General features: G+C 37.2%; 1 protein-coding gene across 7 annotated transcripts in view; it reads right to left on the bottom strand.

Annotated features, from left to right (window-relative positions):
- Positions 1–24,760, bottom strand: part of ZDHHC14 (zinc finger DHHC-type palmitoyltransferase 14) — a 94,733-nt gene that overhangs the window by 28,957 nt on the left and 41,016 nt on the right. For 5 of the 7 annotated variants that reach the window (XM_015858325.2, XM_015858324.2, XM_015858327.2 and 2 more), the window contains 2 exons: positions 12,312–12,484; positions 4,128–4,286 (listed from right to left, as the gene is read on the bottom strand). In XM_015858325.2, the coding sequence (XP_015713811.1) occupies positions 4,128–4,286; positions 12,312–12,484 (332 nt within the window). The remainder of the gene's footprint in view (positions 1–4,127; positions 4,287–12,311; positions 12,485–24,760) is intronic. The other 2 variants (XM_015858326.2, XM_015858328.2) reach the window with 1 other exon arrangement.

Below are 24,760 nucleotides of genomic sequence, written 5' to 3'. Positions count from 1 at the left end.
AGGGTTCAGGAAGAGCTACACTGAAAACTTCTGAGAGCGTGAGAACATTCTGCAGGAAGTATCACTGCATGCTTGCCCTCTTCTTCCCTTCTTCCCAGGGGATCCACTCTGGCCATGGCAGGAAACAGGCTGCTGCACCAACTGAAACATCTATACAGCTAAGCATGCCATTCTCATGCTCATCATGGATTTCTGGAAAGCAAAACAAAAAACCAAAATAACCCAAAAAACAAAAAGACCCAACAAGCTACTTTCCTAGTAATCCTAATCCAAGCTACCTTCAAAAATTTGAGCTTCCAATCCTTTGAATTGAAAGAACCTAACAAGATAAGCTATCTTTATCCTTCAATCACATACGAATTTACAACACACTTTTAAGAAGTAAAAAAAGCCAAATTCTCTTTGAGGAATAAAAACAGTGTCCCTCATTTCCCAGCATGCTGCTATTTTGCCTTTGTCTAAACCAGTTACTTTACTTGATAGACAAAACCGTGACATGTGAACACAAAGAAGACTTTAGACATTTAGTTCACCGGACTAAGTTGATTTACTGCTGGCTAATCATTATTCACTGTTTTTTCTTAGTCATTTTATACTATATTTAGGTAAATTGTCTGGAAATAGTGAATTGCCTCTTATTCATCTTTTATTATAGAAATATAAAATTATTCATCAAGAAAGTAGAGATTCAGTGTTGAAATGACTAAAGATATATTTTAAAAGTCAGTTCCGAATCAAGTTTGACCACTGGCATCATAGCATCAATAGTACAGCATCACATACTGCATTTAAAACCTGTTCTCAAAACTCAACAATAACCAGCCCAGGCTGAGAATTCATGATTGCTGTGGCAATTCCTTTACTTTAAATTTGTTTACATTTTAAAGCAACATATGGTACACGGCCCTTAAGGGGCTGACTTCTAGCTGCCATTCACAAAGGCAGTTAAAGAAAGCAAGACAGAAATAAACCCAAGATGTTTGTCTGTGGGAAACTTATTTCACAAAATTTCTGAAGGCATTCTCCCATAATGCAACAAACTGCATTTGTATGAAAATCCAAGTTCTTCTGGATAATATTATGAAAACATTGTAGAGCTAAAGGAGTTTGAAATTGATACTATATATAGAACACTAATTAGGTAGCTTTGGAAACTCATGCTTTTGTTTAACTAAGCTACATAGCCATCTATGGAAAAATCATGAAGTGAATATCAGAAACAAGATCAAAAATTAACAGATATGCTTAGTAATAACCAAATGTAACGGGAAAACATGGCTAAGTTTTACAAGTACTCAAATATTAAAAATACTAAAGATTCCTTACAAGATGAAAAGAATCAATGGAAAATAACAAATGAAAGAGCTTCTCTATCACACTGCATTCATCAACCCAGTATCATAACATCTTCATGCAAAAGTACTAAGTTGTTTCTTCTTTATAGTGAGTGCTGATTTTAAGAAGAACTCCATTCTTCTATCCTATAGTCTCTGTACTTTCCAGAGATCACTCCTGTGTGGAGTTTTACAGTGAGCCTCAACATCGGTGAGCATTTATTATTAACTCTCTTTCTATTTACATAACCTCTGTTTATCTATCAACTATATAACTGTACAATTGTAACCTTTCACATCCATGTGACACATGAGTATTTTTGCATTGCTTTAGTTACAGTAAAAAAAACCCCACAAAATTGTGACTCAAGAACACTCAAAGCTATCGTACGATTTATTCACTAAAATCATCATCATATAGACAACACTAACTTGTAGGAGCTTATTAGTGCATAACATATTCTGATTAACTATACACTCTTGCGCCATTAGTTTTTTAGAGTACATGAGCAATCCAACTTTCCTGACATGTAGTTTGCACAGAAAATTAGCTACAAATACTAACAGGTTTTCTCTTATTGAATTAAATGCACATGAACACATGTATGAAGATGCTTTAACTAAAACCAAAAGTAACATACTCTCAAAAGTCATAGTTAATTGTATGTAGGTCACTCCAAAAGTAATGCCTCCTATTTATTTCCCCAGCAACAAGAACAGATGCACAGAGCAAAACAACACTATTTGAAAGAGCTAATTCTCAGCTACAAAACACTTTTTCAATTCAGTCACCATCATTAGCTATGCAATTTCACTAGTGATGAACAAGAGCCTGCATGACACTCTTGTAAAAATGTGTGCCAGTAGATGAGACCCGCTGTTTCACAAGCTGCTATGACAGCACTGTTGCAAGGAAAATGTTGCCATGCAGTCCTGAACAGACAAAAGTTAGAAGGTACTACTCTAGACTACTTGGTGGGCGTGGTAGGACAGCCCAGCCACCACTGGTAATGCACTCCACACTCTTTAAACTGGTACAGGTACTGTTGTTACCATGTTGCAAGAGAAAGGCTGTCTTCTAACTAATTAGCATTACTTTTGGAGCAGCCATCACAGTTCCCACTCTAAATGTTGATGGGGAAAACTGCAGCAAATTCATTCCAACAAATGAATTATTTGAAATCAAGTAACTTTAAAACACAATACTCTCACAATACAACAACAAACAAACAAATAGGATACAACTACTGCTTGTAAAAGATGCTCACTCTGTCCCTTTTCTGATATACATTCAGACAGATTAACAACTATTGCTTCAGTACAGACATAATTGGAAGACAGTGATTGTTTTTAAGTTCCCTCTCCCATCACTAATTCTTTTCACCGTAGGCTTCACAAGTTTGGTATTAAAAGGACACAAGCAGAGTACAGACAATCTGTAAATAAATTCTTCATTGGAGTTTATTTTAAAAAGCCAAAACACTATTTTTTAAATAGGTTTCAAGATGTATTTGTACAAGTTGCTCTTATTTACACACTCTCTTGATGAAGGTAACAGCCCCCACCTTTTATTTATTTTTCAAATATTTACATTTTTTAATGTACTACAACTGTGTTTTCACATTGTCAGATCTGTGACAACAGCATCACACTGCAACATCCAAGCTATACATTTCATAAAATACTTTCATGAAGATGAGTCAACTGCAACATCCTTGCTACATTCAATAGCTTTGACAGAATTTATGCAACCCTAATACGTCAGGAATGCTTATTTACCCAGGGAACCATCTACAGCTTCCAACTAATGGCACAGGGCCAAAAGGCTACACTTCTCACTGTCGTGTAAGTGTGCTCATTATATGAATATCATCTACATATGAAACTACGATACTTCCAGTGACTGCTTTATATCTAAAAATATCAGTGCTGAATGCTGCAATTACATTTCTCAGCTGGAGACATCTCGCTACATTATTTTCTTGAATGCATAAGATCCAGGCTCAACAGTGTGCTAATCAGCTGTGCTGAACTCTAAATGGGATCTAATTAACTGTAAAACTACTCAGATTTGATTGGTGAGGTTTTTAGTTTGTTTTTAAATCCATGCGTATCTTAATCACCTTGCCTGCCCTCCAAACAAATCAGTCATGAAAAAGGTGTTCAGAGGAAAAAAAAGAAAAACAAAAAACAACCCTACCATCACAGAATAACCATAGGTCCTGATATCATCTACTTGCTCTCCAAATAGTATTTCTCTGTAATTTCTTACTGATTCTGACTTCAAAAGTTTCTAATCCTAAACCTGTGCTAAGGCAGGGAATTACCTAAAGCGTGCATTCCCCTGTGTGATCCTAGCTTTTGGAACTATGCCTTTCAAAGCTCGTCAGAAGTTAATGAGAGAAGCAGCTCCTTGGCTGCAATTTAGCTTGGAGAAGGAAACAATGCTGAGACTCCTTTAAAGGTTGGCCCATCTGCGCCAATTTCATCGCAGACACCATGTGGTCTCACTTGGTTTGGGTGCTTCTTTGTTTAGCAAAGCAGGATAGGAAAGGCACATGTGTCTATCTTAGCAACAACTTCTGTATTAGGTCAAATCTACTCACCTTCTGCCTTCTGAAATTCTTAATGTTTATCAGAGCTTGTAGGAAAAAGGATGAACACAGCAAGTGTCCTCATGAGTAACCCTGTCACTAACTCTGATCACTTCTTTTCTCTCTGATTTCTGAAGTGTTCATAACATGTAAGTTAACAAGCTGAACATATGCCATATGTATTTTTTTTTTTACTCACCTACGCAGTTATCACAAAGGCTGCAATGTGAGGCACGAGGTGGGCGGAAAATCTTGCAAGTAAAACAATATTTTAGTTTCACTGTCTGTCCATTGATGATCACTTCTTTTGTTCTGGGAGGGGGGCGGTATCCTCCTGAACTGGAGCCATTTGCAATATCTAAACAGGGAAACAATACATTAGGTTCTGCACGTGAGCTATGCTGCATGTACTCAACCATTCTTGATGGCAAACTACAGTAACAAGTTTTTATCAGCTTCATGGTAATACACTTAAACTGGCTTCTGCCGTTCTCATTCTCCTGAAATAAGTGCTCTTAGAGATAGCAAGAATTATAATTACAAATAGCATCTACAACCAACTAATTTGAATTTTTTAAGAAAACAATGCCCAAAATAAAGTTGCAGATGCTGAGAACCACCTTGATCCCCAAAGTCTTACAATCTCATACCCCCAAGCAGTTTGTGGAGAATACATTACAAACAACGACAGCTAGTTGCATAGTATGATGAAAACATAAATAAATGTTTCCAACAGAGTTTATTCAGTCCAATCCAAAGACAAGTTTGATGTAAGGAAGATAGATGCTCATCTCTGAACATGAAAGCAGACTGACCATCGACTCATATAAAAAGGGAAAACATTTCAGATGACAATTTCAAAAGCCTCCATCAGGACAAGCTGACTTAAGAAATTCTTTTTTTATTTTTTATTATTTTTAACTCTGTAATAACAAGAAGTTTGTAGCACTTCTACAGCATTTGTCAAGAGAAACTAAGAAAAGCTACCTTTTAAACAGGAAATTGCTTCAAATAAGCTAACATTTTAGTCTTGAAAGCGGAAATAACAGGAAATGTAGGCTCAATCTAGTACAGAACCTACACATTTACTTCAGTTAGATTTTGTTCTTCACATTCTCCCAAACTGAGCTATACTCAAAAAGGCGAACATGCATGAGCAGTACCTTCTCGTCAGTTTATTGGTTCTTCTGAAATCACAACAAAACAGACCACAGAAGTGACAAAAATAATGTTTTTATTACTTTCAGAGTCGCAGAACAGGAAAATCAGTAGGGAAATGAAATATAAATTTTTTTTCCCCATACATGAAAGCAACTGCATTTTGAAGTCAGGGTCATCCTCACAACTATGTTTAAGTTGTCCCTATTATGTTTGTGCTGGGCAAGCATTGCTGGATGACTACAAGATCCACGACTCGTGTTTGAGGTCAAGTTATTACGAATATCACTCCAGGTGCCATTTCTGTGAAGTCTGCAGGCATATCTGCACAGCCTGCAAACTACAAAGCGTTGGTGTAGGGGGAGGTGGGAACCAGAATGCCTTCTACTTAGGAAGGCATTCAAAATAGCATCATTGTAGACTTGATAGTAAAGGTGCAATAACAGAATTAGCAAAATCTAGTTCAGGAATCTCTCATCTGCAACCTGCTCACTCACTCCCTGAGCATGAATCAGTAGAAGTATCTATGGAACATCACCGCAAACTTGAGCACTGAAACAAGTGGGCCTCTGAGTCTCCTGGGAAAGAAAGTGGAGGAAGGGGTGCAATAGATGCAAATGAAGGAATCAAAATGTGAGGATCCTAAGCATCCCATATGGGAAAGAAGTAATGGTTATTAAAGAAACAGTTGTTTAGAAGCAGCTTGTTAGACCCTGCCAGATGCTTGGTTGTATTGAACCGCAACGAGCCCCTGCACTGTTCCTGGAATGCTCAGCCAGATCCTATGACCATGAAAGCAGAGGTTACTGTGTGGCTCCCATACCAATCAATAATACCGATTTTGATCTCAAGGTCAGTACTACTTATCACAGTATTTAAGACTAAACAAGTACTGCGTGTAAGTTACTGGTGTATTTATTTACATGTTGAAGCATAACTACATAATAGAAGTTGTTGAAGATGTAATATAGATGTTATCTTAAGTTTCAGAGCTATTTTTATGATTATGCTGCTAAAAAGGAACTTACTACGTAAATGATGGATTTTGAAGCATACAAGCAGGTATGAGGATTTATGAGGTCAAAAGGAATGACTTAGTATTTCCAGGTTATATTGAGAAACTATTTTTGTGTGCTTTCTTTTCTTTTTCAGAACTAAGCTGAAAATAGGCTTTTCTGAGGGCGTAGCACCATCGTGCTTATGCTGTTCAATACTTAACAGAGACGTAGCCAATTCCTACATCCAAACAGGAAACAGTTTCTTGTAATTCTGGGGTTGATTCTCATACTTACAGCATTATTTTCCCTCTACGTAACATGTTAGTAAATACCGGGAAACAGTGAAATAACATCTTAGTAGCACCAATCCACATAAGGCAATACAGTACTATTAGGGAAGAAAATTTAGGGGAGAAAACAGTATGAAGTTGTGTTTATGAAAATCCCTCTATTGCTGATTTTACTTGCTATCAATGAAAAAGGCAAATATGCTTCAACAGATTGTACTTTCATTGAGATAATCACCAGCAGGCTTGTAATACTCTTAGTCTTTATATAAGTTCATAGAGCTTACAAAACGCAGTGTTATGTCCATTTTTGATCATAAGAGTAAAGAAAGTTCTGAACCCAAAACATACAAGTTCATACTACCAGTTCATTAATAAACCAATGATTTCTATTTGATATTTATAGTTGAGTTTCTCAATTGTAGCTTTCAACACTGCTTAGAAATGCACTGAATTTAATCTCACCAACATTTAAAAGCTTCTCCTCCTAGAAAAGCCTAGGTATTGAATATGTACAACCATTGAAAGAAAATGACATTCAAATCACAATCAAGATCATTTAGAAAAAATGATTTCTTTTTCCTTAATGAAATACTTATTCGTAAAAAATGCACAACAATTAAAAAACAATAAAGCAACATTATTTCCTTAGTTTGATAAGTACCCTCCTTTGTCTTATTATTTTAACATGCTTTGGCAGAATCTCAAAGGCAACTTTCCTTGCCTCTAGTGCAAAAGGGAGACTACTGGCCATCCTGTTCCATTTACAACACTGTTTCTCCTAAGAGGATTTCCTTCCAAACCAGTGCAGTGAAGTTCAAGTTCACAGGGACAGCCAATCCCAGCTCTCCAACTGAAGAAAATTAATCTCAAAATCCAAGCGCAAAAGCTGATGCAAACTAAATAAAATGAAAACTGTCCTGCTGATTTGAAACAGTCAGAATTTTCCCCACAATCTTAAGTTGAATAATCAAACCTGATCTCAGTCATTCTGTTTATTAGCCTTTTTGGTTTTTTTCTGGGAGCAAATATGAGAGTAAAATGAAAAGTGCTTGGATTTAATCAAGCTTACCTATCTTGAATGTGCTAAACATGCCTTGTACCTGCCTTGTCCTGGTCTCACTAATTTTCATGCTTTACTTAGCTTCAGTTGGACTGCTCATACTGGTGTTCTAATGCAAGCCAATCTTGAAATACATGCAATTCCTTTTAAGGCATAAGAAGATTAACTTTCACAGAACTACCCTACCCAAATAAATCTGTCTGACCATTGCTTTTCTACATTTTTCTTTCCCAACCCATTAGTGATACAGTAAGGCAATCTATTTTACAAAATAAGCATAGAATTCTCCCACTAATGGAGTTGCCATCCAGCCTTTCTGATGCTTTGCTGTGACATATATTACAACAACTTCTGTACTGCAGCATTAAGAGTTCATGCAACAGACGGGGTTCCAGGTTTTTTATTTTAGATAAAAGCCACAAAAGACACAATCCACTTCCTTGTAGGACCAAGCTCCCTGACTTGCTTCAAGAAAACCTGCTTCACATATTTAAAGGAGAAACAGCACAGTCTCTTAACTAATACAATAACGTATTCCACTTTGCTCAAATTATTTTATTCTCTTTTAATTGGTGGTGATGTTTAGATGAGACAAAGCCTGGAATTCTGTATGCATATCTCCAGGATCCTTCCACTCAAGCATTTGCTATTTTTGGTCAATTATCCAATTGATACTAGGAACAAACCCCCTTCTAGAAGGTCTCTCCATGTCATCATTACACAAACTTATCAAGACCGTATCATGCAAGTTCTGCCACTGTGATGCAATTTCCATCTTCAAACAATATGATTAGCAAAATTAATCACTGAGTACTTCTAATGTTTCCTGCTGAGAGAAACAGATAATGCAATGAAAAATCTTCATGTATGACCTATAACATCTGAAGAACAATAACAAAAACCCCATAAGAATATAAGCTTCCTCTAAGAAAAGCACTCTCAGTGTTTAACTACTTAAATTCAAGCTATATGCTTAACAATTGGGGGATACGAGAAAAGGTCTTTTTCAATTTATTATTATTTTTTTAAGTGATAAGAACTTAAGTAACATCTTTTTGTTTCCCAACAGTAATTTCAGGGACAAACAGTACTGGGAACCTGGCTTGGGCAACCAGTAGCAGCCACTAACTGCATTCCACACATACCTCTCTATCTGATAGCTGACAAAAAATACTGACCAAGTACTGCTCATACTTTAGGATAGAAGTGTTACTGCCTTGACTTTGGAAAACGCTGCACACTACTTTCTTAAGAGCAGAACTGTATCACCACCCTTAAGTCTAGGGTTTTGTGTGAAACATACCCTCACTTCCAGAAACAAATGTAATTGTATGCTTCTTTCTTTCAACAAATCACTGACAGCACAAGAGCTTTCTGAAAGATTTAGTTGGCACACAAACACATACTTCTACTAGATTTTAAGAACACTGTTTAAAGCATGCAGCACCAGGTATGACTGTCAATCTGGTACCCCACATTCGGAGACAAAGAAAAACCTCCAGAATAAAAGTAAGTAATAAATTAAATCTTATTAATAATCTGGGAAACAATTCCAGTCCTATGCCTGAGGGAACTATATAAGCAAAAAGCAGTAAAAATACGTGAACAGAGCCGAAAGGAAACAAAAGCTATTGATAGCTAGATGCACTACAGTAAGGATCCAAATTTAAATCAAACCCTGAAGCAATGGAGAACTCCAGGAATCTTCTGAGCTTGAAGAATGCCTGAAGCAGAAGCCACTGGCTATTTTATTTGTCTGTGGGACAGAAAACCCAAAATCTCATCTGTATAATATTTGAATAGAAAATCCTCTACATGACCACCATGTTCCCACAACTGGAACAGAGACACACCAAGAAGCAAAAGAACTTCTTGGAGCAAACCATGGTGACCTGTTTCTGTGTCAAGTCCCCCATAAGAAGTGCATGGTTAGAATGCTGCCGTTTGCCTTATCTGTCTAGGTTTATATTACTCATAGAACATTCATCTTCTCCTTTTGGATTCTTGTTGCATCTTTATAAGCTCTTTCAAGCTTATAGGAACAGGATTATGAAAATAACACATCTAAGCCATTTTTTTTTGTGCCAACTAGAAAGCATTCAAGATACTTCATCTTTTAAATAGGGACAATAACTTCCAGATAATATTCATAGCCTGTTCGTATTTCTGTCACTCTATAAAAATAAATAATTATATTGCACATCATAAAATCTCTAAAGTGACTTTTACACCAAAGCCAATTCAAAAATCATAGATACCAATAAGAACTGCATATAGGATACTAGATATAAACCTTGAAGTATTCATTTGCTGTGATTAAACTGGGGAAATCCCTTAACAAAAACGTATTTAAAACACATTCTACAAAATGCTCATGCATTTCACAAAGTAGCTGGATATAGTCCTGAAAAAAACCTGTCACAGCAAGATAGCGAAATCCTAATAGCTACACTTCAACAACTGGTTTGCAATCTCTTTTTGCAGACCATCATCATTATATTTATATGCAATTACTGAGAAGGTACATTTCCATTAAAAAGCTGAGCTGCTTTACATAAAAAGTACAGATTATACAAAGTTTTTGTTCTGAATTTATTTTTCCCCCTCAACTGCACCATTATTATTATTTCCGACAGATAATCAGCTAATAAATTCCAGCAGCACCATCATTAATGGATTAAAATCCATTTCAGTTTCTTTAGAGGTCTCAAGAAATTCAAAGAATGACAAATAAAACTCCTGCAGAGATGGCAGATAACATAGGATAGCACCTAGATACTGCTGCTCTTTCCAGCTTTTCTTATTCTCCTCTCTGTTCCTCTCAAATGCAGGTGTGAAAGTCTCCCATTCTTCAGGAAGATTTTATTTTATTATTTTTGAATCAGCTTAAGAAATTATAGTCAGTATTTTTCTATAGTTAGACTGTCAGCCATCAGTATTGGCGATCCAATTTCAAAGGACCAGACCTGACTTTCTCTTCTAAACTGCGAATCGCTTGCTTTTATACAGTACACTTGTTTTTCAGCAGAGAAAACAAAGCTATGGTTATTATTACTTTAATCAGAATTAAGATGGTTTCCCTCATCTAATGTATTTTTCATCACACAGAGCTTCTTATAAGGATCTCACATTATAGGGGGTACTAAATTACTCTCAGTACTTTTCATCAAAGAAGAATCAAAACAAAACTGAAGACCAGCAGTAAGAGGTACCATGACATGATTGCAGATGGCTTCTAACCAACCATGAGGTCCTACTTTAGCCAAGAAATCTATTTAAAGAAATGTAGACAAGTAATAGCTGCTGCACATAGTACATAGCAAATACATTAACTTCGCTTCACTGAAGCACACTAAATACTGTTTATGCAGACACCTTTATACTCTATGACTTTGTATACTGTAACAGCTGTGCTCGGAACACTCCAAACCTGGTGGAATAAAAGGATCTCGCTGTAGTGATGACATTAAAAACAAATTTGTTACCCTTCCCCAGAGTTCAAGATTCAAAAAGGCCCCAATTAACGATTTCAAGTCATCAGCTTTTTTCAGTTTCACCTTAAGAACATTCCTTTGTCTGACAGATTTCTTAAGTGGAAGGCATAGTTTCAGGATGTCTACATCATGTCTGCATTCAAGTTCAAGCAAACAAATGCAATGTTGATGTGACATTTTGTTGTTTTGACTAGAATTCTCTTATTGTTTCCATTCACTGGCATGGTGACATATTCATACCAATCACAGCTGCTTTCTGAGGAAATTAAGCCAAAACTTCTGCTCCATATATACACCAAATCAACCCTACTCCATAATATAGTATATCCAAACCAATGACTTTGCCCATCAGTCTGTTTCACTAAAGCATTGTGTAGAATATTATCCTCAAGAACCGGCCAAAAACTTTTCTAAAGTAAACCCCTCAAATTCATACATTATAGATGCAGGAGTGTTGGCAACAAAAGCTTTAGCTTTTACAGCATTATTCGTCATGGTACACAATCTTCAGACAGCACTAAATACAGTAGTATAGAAACTTTCAGGACCATATCGGTACATGTCTTGTGCTTGCATATGCCTGTTACATTGCTTTTCAATTATATGAGTGAAGGTCTTTCAACTTCAGAACAAATTATTTCCACTGGCTATCGTTTTCAAGTAGATATAAGTAGCTGTTACTAAGCTTTACTTGCTTAGTACAAAAATAAGCAAATAGTGTTTATGAAGTAGTTCTGCAAATTTATCCCATGTTTTCTTATCTAGATAGCATATGCTATTTAGTTCATCCGTAGCTGTAGAAATTCCACAGAAATTAGAACTTAGTTGACAATTGTCTTGAGAAATCATTATAACATTGCTCACTCTCCTTTAATTGCATCAGCTTTAAACAGATAAAAAAAATACACACTATTAGTTACTGAAGTACAGCCTTGCCTGGACTTTATCTAATTGCAACACTGTACATTAATATAAGCTTATCTGATCCTTTCACAATATAATTAATAATCTAATTAAATTCCTTTAAACTGTGAGGATACATTACTTTAAAAGACACACAACTTTATAAACTTTGCAACATCAGCTTTCTTGTCAGAAACACCTCAAAAATTCTCTTGCACACTATCATGAGAGTTTTTCAGTATTTGCTGAAAAGCATTCACAATAATAACTACCACTCTTCAGGGCCAGCATTTTGTTTACTGTCTTTTGGAAGACTTGATTGACCACCTTTCCACAGTAATCACTGCAGTGTCATTGGACACGGCAACTCCAGAATTAATTACTGCGGAAAGACAGGAGTAACTTCTCCCAGGAACAGAGCAGCACATCACCTTCACACAGCACATAAACCCTTGGGAGGAAAGCGAGGAGAAAACAGACCTTCAGTGTTACCTATTTGTCTCTCTAGATCTGCTGCTTCATCTGGTGTTGCACGTGGGAGGACACCAGGATCACTGAAACTAGTACGCAGCAGGGTCCCCATCACGAAAAAGAAAAGTATCCCACCAATTGCAGGTATAGCAGGTGTAATCTTCTCTGATAAATATGGACAGCTGGAAAAGGAAAAAAAAAAAACCAACATATTAAACAATCAACAAATAATTCAAATTTTTCTCAAAAACTGTTTACCATTATAAACGTGTATCAAGAATTCACTTTCTCAAGCAGGTGAATTTCTTGGATTTATGAAAGTTGAAATTTCTTCTTTACGTGCTCATGACACTTCTGAAATTTCTCAGTCTATGTAGTAATATAGAGCTCTGAACAGCACAACAGTGATTTCAATAATGTGTAATAATTTGGATATGTTGAGCTCACATATTTATTCACCTACTGCCCACTTACATGAAGGAAATATGGAGGGGGAAGAGTAACCTAAAAACATTCTGCAATGAAAACTAACGCTGTTAACACGAGGAAATGATCTACGCTAATGACATTAATCTATAAAGTGAAAATGTAGTTCATAAAAAAGAAAGTGCTTAAGAAGTTAGACCTGTGGCACAATCCTCTAGCCGCTCTACAATGTATCAGTACTATATTATACACTGGATGGTGTCTCAAGGCCTACTGATTGTCTAAATCCATTTTTTGCAGCTGAATAAAAATATTTACTCGTTCACAAAGTCAGTTAATTATAGCAGCACACTGCTGGTCTAGGGCAGCATTGACAGCCCTTTACCAGCACCAGCTCTATAGTTACCGGGTTTACAATATAATTGCAGGCTTTAGGATTACAACATAGTCAGTGATTTTCCTCTATATTTCACACGTAATAAGACCAGAAAGGGCAGAAGCACTGGAATCTAAGCAACACAAAATACAAATACCTCATTATGGTTGTGCAAAATAGTTATATGAATACTTAGATGTTGCAAAGTGTATTACTGGTTAATCTGAATCATTGTAATAAACTCTGTAGGGTCACCTCAGAAAACACAGACTGAAAACACTCTCCATAGCTCTTCCATTACACAGCGGGCAAAACACAGACTGCTTGAAGTACTTCTGATGCTTGCATGAGAAGTCAAAACATAAGCCTTAAACCAGTAAGTTCTAGGCCTTATGGCTTAGTCTACAGTTTCTAGGTATCAATACAGTTTAATTAACACAATCTTTCTTATTTCTGCAGGCTACCTTAAATGATGATTCAGATGTGCCAGCTTTTACACCATGTGTTACCCTCACTGGGATGTTAACTCTGAGGAAGCGATGACAATGTCAGCTCCACTGTTATCACATCAGCTGATGGGATGGGAATGGAATGGAAATGCTTCTCCTAGCAGCTACATCATACCGAGTGTTGATTGCCCTGCACAACCCTATTCAATAAATTTGGCTATCTCATTGAACACAGCGTATTTAATGGATGCAGCAAATCAAAATGCATTACAAAGCACATCATGTCGCCCCTGTGACAGATCATACTTTCAACCTATACAAATGTACTGTTACAGGCATAACACTTCACAAAAAAAAAATTAAAAAAATTAAAAAGCCTAGTGGCGCTGAAGAAAAACAATAAGAATGCGGAGCCCAGACTTCACAGTCAAGACAGAGAAGAGCGTTTAAACACAAAATGCACACTTTTCAGAAACCCATTTTCAAGAACTGGATCCCTGAAATCAGAGCTGAAGGAAGCAGCAATACAGCTGTTATCTGTAGGCCTCATTTCCTTAATGTCGGAGAACCCAGTCAGAAAGAACAACCAAACAGAAGCTTTCAGAGCACACAAACATTGTGCTGCTCAATTTATTTCTTGCCACAAAAGATCACTGAAGCCAAAACTACTGTAATATGCTCAGACAAGAGTACAAATATGCTCTTGCAGCATATCTTCAGAAGGATTAGAGGGACCTTGTACATTAATGAAAACTAAATATAGTAGTGCTATTATTCTTCTATTGCATAATTCATTACGCATACCAGAGAAACTGCAACTGTGCTGAAGTCTGTTGACCAAACAAGATCTGTATGTGTATGAAATGCACCAGGAGGTAATCACAGGGTAGCACAGTAGGTGCAATACAGTTTAAATACTGACCTAAGAAAAGCAGTATCTTCCACCTAAGCAACTTACACTTAAGCATCTCAGTGATATACAAAGAATGGAAACTGAAAAGCCATCACAACAGTAGTGTTTTGTTTTACCCATTGCCTCATACAGAATTGGTAGAAGGAACCAATTCCCACGCTAAAACACTGTAAAAGCCCTGCTTTGATGTTAAGGGATGACTTCACTACAACAGAAAATGTCTATGTCTTGCTGAAACTACAGTCCATCAACAATGACAGAACATTCCCATAGCTCTGTACGCTTTTCACCAAATGGTAAGACAATCTGCTCCCCTTAAGTGTGTTTTCAGAGTGTTAACACCCTGAATTTTACATACTACTGATATGATTCCAAGTCATATCTATAAAAAAGACCAAAGATTTGACCTTTGGCACTAATAACCATCTGTGAACAAATACAAGGACAGATGATGAGAGTTAACGTGCAAGACAACCATCAGACGTAGCCAGCATGGGTTCATGAAATTCAGGTGCTGCTTGTGACCAAATTGATCACTTTCTTTGACCAGGATGAAGGAAAGTCTGTGGCTGTAGTTTATTTAGACTTCAGTAAGGCTCCTGACTTCTCATACCGCATAATCCTGAAGAAGCTGACAGCCCAGGGCTTGGACTAGTGTACTCTTTGCTGGGTGAAAAAAAAAAAAAAGCCAGACACCCATACCCATACAATGGTGGTGAATGGAGTTAAATCCAGCTGGAGACTGGTCATGAATGATATTCCCAAGGGCCAGTATTAGGGCTAACCCTGTTTAATATATTTACTGATGATCTGGACAAGGAGATTGAGTGCAACCTCTTTAAGTTTAGAGACGATACCGAGTTCGGAGGTAGTGTTGCTGAGTGTAATGAATTTCTTCCTAATATCAAGTCTAAATCTACCCTCTTCCAGTTTGAAACCATTTCCCCTTGTCCTGTCACTACATATCCTTAGAAAAAAATTTCTCCCCAGCTTTCCTTTAGGTCCCCCTTCATGTACTGGAAAGCCTAATAAGGTCTCTTATAAGCCGCTTCTTCTCCAGGCTGAAGAACCCCATCTCTCAGCCTGTCCCTCATAGGGGAGGCACTTCAGCTCTCTATGATTATCTTCATGGCCCTTCCCTGGATCCACTCCAACAACTCCATGTTCTTCTTGCATTGGCGGCTCCAGAATTTGACTCAATACTCCAGAGGTAGTCTCACAAGAGCAGAGTGGCAGAATCACCTCCCTCAACCTGCTGGTCACACATTTCATCATCTATTGGTCCTTAACAGATGTGAACTTTACATCTTAGACATTACTTTATCTCTTTGACTCAGGAAAAAAAATAGCCTTAACAGTATCAGTAGAGATAGCATAAAACAACTACTGACAGGCTATTTCATAATATACATTTTGAGGACATATTATGAGACAAGAGATCTCACTAAAAATCCTATTGTGGAAATAGCTTCCTCAGAGAACAATGTTTGGTTTGCACATAGCAACCAGTAATACAACCTCAACTTTTAATTTATTTAATAAGGTTTTTAATTAAGGCTTTAAACAAATCAGCCCTGGGTTCTGCCTGGCTTCTCAGATCCTTTTCTGAAGCATCATGTGAAAGTTTGCGTGAGTGTAGGAGGGAAATAAAATCTGCTGGAAGACTCGTCTGTCACAGCTAGATAAAAATAAAAACATACTGGCATTTAAGAGATAATTATCAAGTATCATGCCTGTGAATGAAGGATACAGAAGAGCAACAAAAGTAATTCTCATCCGCCAGCAGCCCTCTTAACTGGATAACCACGCTCCCTGTGGCTACCCAGATGAGCAGATAAATACTTGTAGTAACTGTACTGAAGTGAGCGTACACTGAAAATCTCATCATCTTTAAGCTCTTTCACTAGAAAAGGGGAAAACCAAAAGAGGCCTAATTCAGGTCTATCCTTGAAACAAAGACCTTCCTGAACATTTCTCAGGCAGTCATTATTACTCACTGATAGGTTTTGTATCTGAGAAATGAGGTCTTGCACACCATCTGCTAAGCTGGCAGAGCAAAAAAATACAGATAATATGCAAAGACATAGCCATCACAATTACACTAATTAAAAAATAAGAGATCCATAAGCTTGACTGGTAAGACCAATGATGCTATATGCAAAGTTTTTCACTGACACCAAACTCTTTGGAACGGATATTAAAAAAATACGCACCCCAGGAACAGCATAATATACTAAGTATAGTAGAACCACCATGAAAATAAATTACTAACTGACCATTTTCCTACATCAATTGAAACTGTTTTAGCAAGTGCTGCCTATTTAGCACAATGGTAGTTATTAGTGTGTGGGTGCTGTTCTGTTTCATATGTTACAAACTGAGACCACGTTGTTTGCCTTACATTAACCCAAAGCATTTTCTTGTCCTTCCACTCTTACTCATAGCTTCTCTGAAATTCACCCCCCTTTCACATCCACTGCATCACTGCTCTAAGACACCTGGTCCTAAACTTCTGACCCAATGCCATCACAAATCTTTGTCAACTTCTTTTGTGAGCCAAGTTAGTTTACTAGGATGTAAGAAAATGATACCATCTTGTTGAAATCTGCCTCTGACAAATCACACACGCTCCTGAAAGGATCTCACGTGCATGGGCTGTTAGCATCAGGCAGGTAAAAAATACACCAGGAAAGGGAAGCTGCAATAGAGAAAGGAGACTTCAATATCAGCAGCAGTCAGTGATGTTTTCATTCAGACTCTGCTGCCTCTTTTGGAATATTCATCTCTTTCAACTTTCAGATGACAACTGAACACCTATATAGTTAGATCAAAAGCACATCCAGGCTCTGGATTAGGAGAACAAAACTGGTTTATAATCTCGTTTTCTAATGACAAGTTCAAAGCAGCTGAAGATGTGCATGCAAACCACAACACAGAGAGACAGCAGAAGATTTGAGGATAGGCAAAATATAAGGGTACAGAAAGCCTTGAAGGCCATCCCCTTACAAAGACTTTAGGAAGACAAATGGAGACATAAAGAATGATCAGTGTGAAATAAATACTGCTATAGGGTTTGGAGGTTTATTTCTTTTGCCTTGTTTTTCACCAGCTTTGACGAGGTCCAGTAGCTGTCAGCAGGATCACAGTGATGAAGCTGAGCTGCAGTCAGGCCAGGAAGCGGGCTGAGGTCTGGATCAAGGGGGCTTCATGGCCAGGCACAAGCATGACTGTGGCTGAGCTGGAGACAAGTACTTCTCTGACAAACACAGCAGCAGGACTAAAGGCCCCAGTCTGAGCTTAAGCTGAGCTCTTGAGACCATGGAGATAGATGAGGGACCCAAGGTTTGGCTTATCAAAACCATTAGGGCCTGTTAGCATTCTCAGGGATCTGATGGAACCCAAGAATTCCTCTATAGAGAGGCTCTGCATGAGATGACTGGGTGACAATACACAAGAAGTTCCACACCTGTGCTGTGAAGGCTGCATTTATGCTAACACACTGGCTGCTAACAAGCATTAAGAAGTTCATCTTTCCACTCTCTCCCTTTTTTCTCTGCCCTCCAAGTTTAAGCTATGCAACAAGAACTGCATATTTATGTAGAAAACAAAACATGTTGGTATAGACATTGTTAACAGTCAAGACAATAAGTAAAATCAAATGCAAATAATAGATAAGAGGATTGCCAAAATAATTTACTACAGAAAATGTCAAAGCTATCTTAAAACACTAAATACATAGAACTACCCCATCTAAAGGAGAGTTAACTTCATAGCATCTCCCTACATTGTTATTCCTAGAAATGAGGAAGAACAGGAAAATTTTTCTTAACAGATTAGAAATCCAAGGTTTATCAAAGTTTGAAAGTATGAGGCCTTCAGTCAGTATTTTCTGGGATGCTCATGCTTTCAACTCCAGCATCATAACCACCTTTTCTGAGGACCTTATCTTAATGTTAAGGTGAATAAACTCTTCAGAGATACACAAGAAGAAAGCATTAGTAGGAAACGATTTCCTGTGCATGAACCAGTTTATGTTTAATTCTTCACAAGCATGCTCTTGGCACACAGAAAATGTGATATAACTTGAGTATAGGTCAGTCCAAGCAATGTTACATGAAATGCACAACAAGATTAGCTAGAGAAGCTCCCCATTAGTTTCGTCCATCTGTCTGATACTTCTGTGCAACCTTTACAATTCCCATTTGAATCTCGAAAAGAGAAGCCAGGGACTAGCTTCAGTAGGATGTGAAATATGCTTAAAATTATTTCATTTTGCAGAATCACTGGTTGAGGTCAGAAGGGTATGATGGAGCTCAACCCCTGCCCAAGTAGGAACACCCAGAGCATGCTGCCCAGGACCATGTCTGTGTGGCTTTGAAGATCTCCAGGAAGGAGACTCCACAGCTTCTCTGGTCAACTCATCATATATTCCTTCATTTCAGAAGGATTTGTATTTGATCAGTTTCAAAAAGTTATTTACCCTAATCACGAATACACAAATATATTGGATGGTTTCAAACAAGAAGCATGTAACTTAGCTTGAATGCACTGCTATTTGTTCTATATTCTAAGACACTGAATATACTTCAATTTCTCTTTGTTATATTGCTTGGGGGTTACTCCACTTAAGTTTAATGCTAATTATTAGTTATTAAGTGGGATCGCACACAGAATAATAGTAATTATATAGTATATATAAGCATCACAGCCTCTAAAGCACTTATAAATTACTTAATAAAGATCAATATGATTAAATCATGCAGATTACATGACAGCATGAACTTAAGCCGCAAAAATTAACTATATTAGAAGTTCTCTCAAATCTACTGAGAAAAATAAGAATAATGTTATCCTGAACAGCAAAAGCTCAACAGCCAGTCTTCCAAGTCCATATAAAAACCTGACAGTTTGATCTTTAATACTGATGTCAAAACATAGGCAATTTCTGAGAGACTGCGGGGACCTCACTCCCCCTTGCTCAAACCACCAACTCTTCAGTGGAACTGTGAGCAGCACTGATTCTATTTAAATACAGCGCACTACCAATTCAATCCAACTGACACTGGCTGAATTTCAATGGAGGAGTTTGGATGAAGCTAAGCAACCAGTGCAGCTTATGACACTGTATAAGACAGTGCTTCCTCTACAAGTAAAGGTCTTATGGGTCTATTGTAGCAGATATACAACAGTTAAAGTAAAGTCAAGTCAGTAAAGTACTGACTAACAAGTTCTACTACAGACACAAGCTCACAATTGGTTTCAAACAGCTCATATAGAACTTTTTTTCCTGTTATGCTCCATATTAACTTCCTTATTATTTCTTATTATTTCCTGTTGTGATTTCTGAATTAAACCATCTGGTTAATCCTAAGTACATCTAAGAAGAAATGAAAACCAGGCCAAAGAAAGGGAAGTGCCTTGTGTCACAAACACTGGCCCCCGAAGGAAAACAAACTTCCAGGTGGTTTTCTACTGGATCCTCTGGAAATGAAAACTTCTGCAAGCAAGCTGCTACCAGACAGTAGGTACTGAGCTGTCAACATGTAGTACTTGGCATTTGCCTGGCACAATTTGTAATGCCTAGAAGACAGAGATACAAAGCTTAACACTTGCTAGAGGGCAAAGACCTTTCAGTGCAATCCTGTGGCCACACTCTACTATCACTTCCCTTCAACGGGAACTGAACAGGCCAAGAAAGGTTATTTTGAACAAAGGAATTGCTCTCAGCTCCTTCCTCTTCCAGGAAAAACAAAATAAAACACCACATTATTTCCTGCTATTTTTCAACATTACCACATGATGAAATGAGCGCCAATCAGCAGGTGGAAACACACAAAAGGCAGGATGAGTTGAACTTCCATTTTCAGATACATTCAACTGCATTGGTGAGTCACCCATAAAATGAAATCCCAGACAATTTCCATTAACATCAGATCCAGCGTCTTACAGGGATTTCTATTTTATTTTTAACTGTCTTTTTCCCTCTCTCAGTTCTGCATACTGCAAGTTTTCTGCATAAAACACAAAAAATAACTGTAGTCTAAAAGACAGGGAAAAACGTATTAAAACTTCAACTACTCAGTGAAATGCACTAAAATAGAAGCTTTTGCACTTCACTGGAAAACAGAGCTAAGATACAGCACTTCCTGGGGCTCCATTATTCACAAAATTAAAAGTGGAGGACTGACAATCCTGCCCATAACACATATCAGAAGTACTCAATGCACTGTTATAAATAAAGCAATTGAGAGCACAGAACAAGGAGGAGCACAATAAGAAGAAGAGTTTCAACCTCGACTTTTCCCATAAGCAGCAGCATTGTTACTGCTCAGTGATTCCTTCTAACAGTTATTAGAAGCATATTTGTACCAACTCCAGCAGCTTGGCATTTGAAGTGCTTCAGAGACACCTGAAACAGCATCCTCTGTTTTTCCCACTGCCTGCTCACAGCATTACTGCTATTCTCTTACCCCAGACTAAGTGCTCAGCGGGCAAACACACTAGTATACTGCAAGCCACTTCAGATTCAGAGAAAAAAATCCCCCTAACTGGAGCATTATGGCAAAGCAGTGCCATACATAATGAGTCAGTTTAGATATGAATACGTTGCAAAAATCAGTTTGAGGCAAGTCTTTCCTTTCATGGAAGAAGTAATGCATGCAGTGCTTCACCTATATATAAGGCTGCAATTACTTTAGTTAGCAATGTAATTTAAACCAGTAACAGTCTTTTATTGTTTTGAATTACAACTGAGATTTGGGCGTAAGTAATGTGAGCCCAGACATTAAAATTAAGAAACACCATACCTTGCAAAATTGCTTCTAAGTCACCAGTGTTAGCAATCTCATTGTAGTTCATTATCTCCAGAAATGCGTGGAAGAAAGGAAGATTACACTGAGTATGGAAATATTTATCATCTGAATTTTTCAGCTTTGTTTAAAGATAGCCGTTTAAAGACATAAAATGCCCTATAAAGACTTTTGTGTTAAATATGCTCTTACAAACCCTAAATAAGCGCAATCAAATTTAAAATTGGTGGCTTTACCACATCACACTTTCCTCTACAGCTCCAAAAGTACATAAAAACAGACGTTTCCTGACAAAAACCACTAACTGAAATCTTTCATCCCATATTCCCTTCCTGGACACTAGCATAATTCATCACAAGTTATGAAGCTTCAATACAGGAAACATTTTCTAGTATATTTTCTCATAACCACAGTAAATCAAGAAAAACATACAATGGAAAAATACGTTCAAGTTATAAAAGAAATGGTTTTTAGAGTAGATAATCAAAATAATTGACATCACAGAAGGTTCTGTGGAAAGTTCAACAGCAAAAAAAAAAAAGCCACATTTAGGAGAATGATTTTCTTCATGAGGACATCAGTCACTTAGGAACCACAGGTGCTTTATTGGTAGCTGATGTACAGAACCTAAATATTTTGGCTGCTGATGCATATATAAGACCCAAAGAAGTGTCCAGCTTTTGAACTGTTTCTCAACCTTAAGAGTGAACAAGTAGCACAGAAAAATAACAGACTACTACCCTTTCTCTGAAGCATAAGTTACTTCTTCAATTTAATACCCACTTACTTTTATCAAACTGCCAAGAAGGTGATGCCAAGTGAGGAAGGTCTTTACTACCATATCCATTGCAACTGGAAATTTCAATTTTCCTCTAGACCTGCTTCTGATAAGTCCATTCTCCACGGTTTGCAAGTTTGGAGAAAAAAATACTACAAACATATGACTTGCTTGTAAGCATAAAAAGTGTGATGGTAATTCAATAAAATTAATTATTCACAACCATTAATGACTAATTATTAAAGAATTAATCAGTTGATTTATATTAACATTGTTATTTCATTAATTTAATTCACAGTAATCACTCAGCAAGTTCCTGCTCCTTCCTTCTTGCACCTCCACAAGCATGACTACAAAGATTAGGTGAGGTCAGGCACTGCACCTCATACTTTGACAGCTTTCCTAGGTAGAAGTCTGTCATAATAGGGATTTATTACATTCTGTCTATCCACTTTCAGAAAGCAGAGGCCTTGGTGCACCATGCTCCTGCTTACATGGAGTCTCAGTATATGAAGGAAAGCTTTACACAGAAAAGTCAGCAGCAAATACACACAGGTACACACATTACATTTCACACCTGAAAAGATTATTGGAGTCTGCACGTCAAATACTGTGAAAGCCACAGTCATTAATTTTTGTTGTTGTTGTTGTTTTTTAAAGAAACATTTGGAACTAAAAAAAAAATAAATCTTAGGATGACTTCATATTTACTTGTTGCCTTCCAAACAGTGCCCACCAAAACATACAAATTGCTATTCAATTCCATTTTTAATAAGATCTACATAGCAGTTACTAAGGGCTGTCATTTGAAAGCAAAACCCATGCAAAAATCGAGGACACTAATGCATAAACAAAACAGTTTTGTGAAACACATTAAGTGTTGTATGTCAAAAGTGACAGGATATATAATTTTTAGCGCATACAAGCACTAAGCAAACTCCTACAATTATGTGATTAAGCAAAGCATACAAATTTCTATTTCAAAATTTCTGTTTTTTTGCAAGTGTAAAATAAAACCTTCTCCTCACAAAGCACAGGAAAATATTCTGCTTTGCAACAGAGATATTCTTCATCCCAATACTCTGCTTTGTCTGAAGAGGAAAAAAAACTGAACCAAAGAAGAGTGAGGAAGGATGGAGTGTCATGCAAATAATCTTAAATCAAAACACAGCTGGAAATCTAATTTCAGGTCCACTAAACTTCACACTGTAAGTTTCAATAATATTATGTGCACTTACTCCTCCAAGAGCAATTATTCTGCCCTCTTACACTTGATAACAAAACTTCATTTTTCATATTGATTAAATAATACTATGTTACCTAGTGTAATTATCCTAGAGTATCAAGCACTCAAATGTTCACTGGTATGATGAACACATTGAAAAATTAATATCATCGCTGCCGATATACTCCCAAATCTAAACCCAAAGGCAGCACAAGGCAAATGAGCTTCTTATCTGATTAACCGAGTACTGAATTTGTGTTTTTTGTTTTGTTTTCTAATTTCAAATCTTTCTTAAAGTGATCAACCAAATTATTCCTCAGTCCTGGACCACTTCCATGCTTTTCTCCTGCTTGACAACGTGTCAGATACATTTCTATTCTGTCTACTGAGTCAAAGCTTCTTATTAGAGGACAAAAGATTCTAATAAGATTTTGTTGAAAGGGTGAAAAAAGAACTAAAGATTACAAGGCTTAAAAATAACAGACATGATCCTAAACCACACACTGATCTGGTGAGAAATTAATATTTCAAATATATGCTAATCACAATTCTAAACTCCGCATTTTGTCCTGGATTGCAAAACAGCATGAGTATCATCTATGTTAAAATACATACTAACCATCTATTAAACTGCCTAAAACATGCAGAAACTACTGGGGATGGAGGGGGAACTGAAGTAAACGTGCAAGAGCAGAGAGTGCAATTTTCTATTCAGAAAAGTTACAAGCAGTATTACAAGATATTGTAATATCTCAGAATTACAAGCAGTGTGCTAAAAGCCAAGCTGCTGATATAACTCAACTTCACGTCCTATTCCCAACAAGAATTTCAATAACAACTATCCTGAAACTAAAATTCATAGTCATTAATGCATATGAGGCCTGCACTTGGTCCACATCTACTAACCATGAGTTCCAGGCCCATGTTTCAGACTCATGACTGCACAGATGAGTATGAACAACTCTGTGAACATCCCCAGGACAGCACAAATTTCACTTTTTACAGTCAATGCACTGTGTTGATCCTCCCTAGCAGTAATAATTATTCACAGCATCTTCAGCTGCATTTGGATCAGTAATCTAAGAGATGTAAACATTCACTCTCCAAGCCTGCCCTGAAGTGGGATAAGGTCCCAGTTTCAGATAAACAGTGTCTAGGCACATAATTACTACAGACTGCAATGGGACCTAGATGCCAATTAAGTGTACCATTTGAGAAAGATTTATTAATTCATCCTTTACTAACTCACTTCTCTCCATTTTCTGGAAACAAGCATATACATATAACTGTGGTAACTGGAATACTCAGGAGTGGAACATCAAATTATGGACGTGCTCTTGAGACCCAGAAAAAGAAAATTCTCCATGCTAAGGAAAGCCAATAAGAGCAAGCAAAGTGTAGACCAAAGCGTTGGAAGCACAGCTGGCTGGAGGTAGTCTGTTGTAGTCAAACTGCTACAAGAAACTGCCTAAATTACAGAAA

Source organism: Coturnix japonica, chromosome 3 (assembly GCF_001577835.2).
Source record: "Coturnix japonica isolate 7356 chromosome 3, Coturnix japonica 2.1, whole genome shotgun sequence".
NCBI classification, from domain to species: Eukaryota; Metazoa; Chordata; class Aves; order Galliformes; family Phasianidae; genus Coturnix; species Coturnix japonica.
Note: the sequence above shows the minus strand (reverse complement) of the source record. Positions and strands in the feature narration are given on the sequence as shown.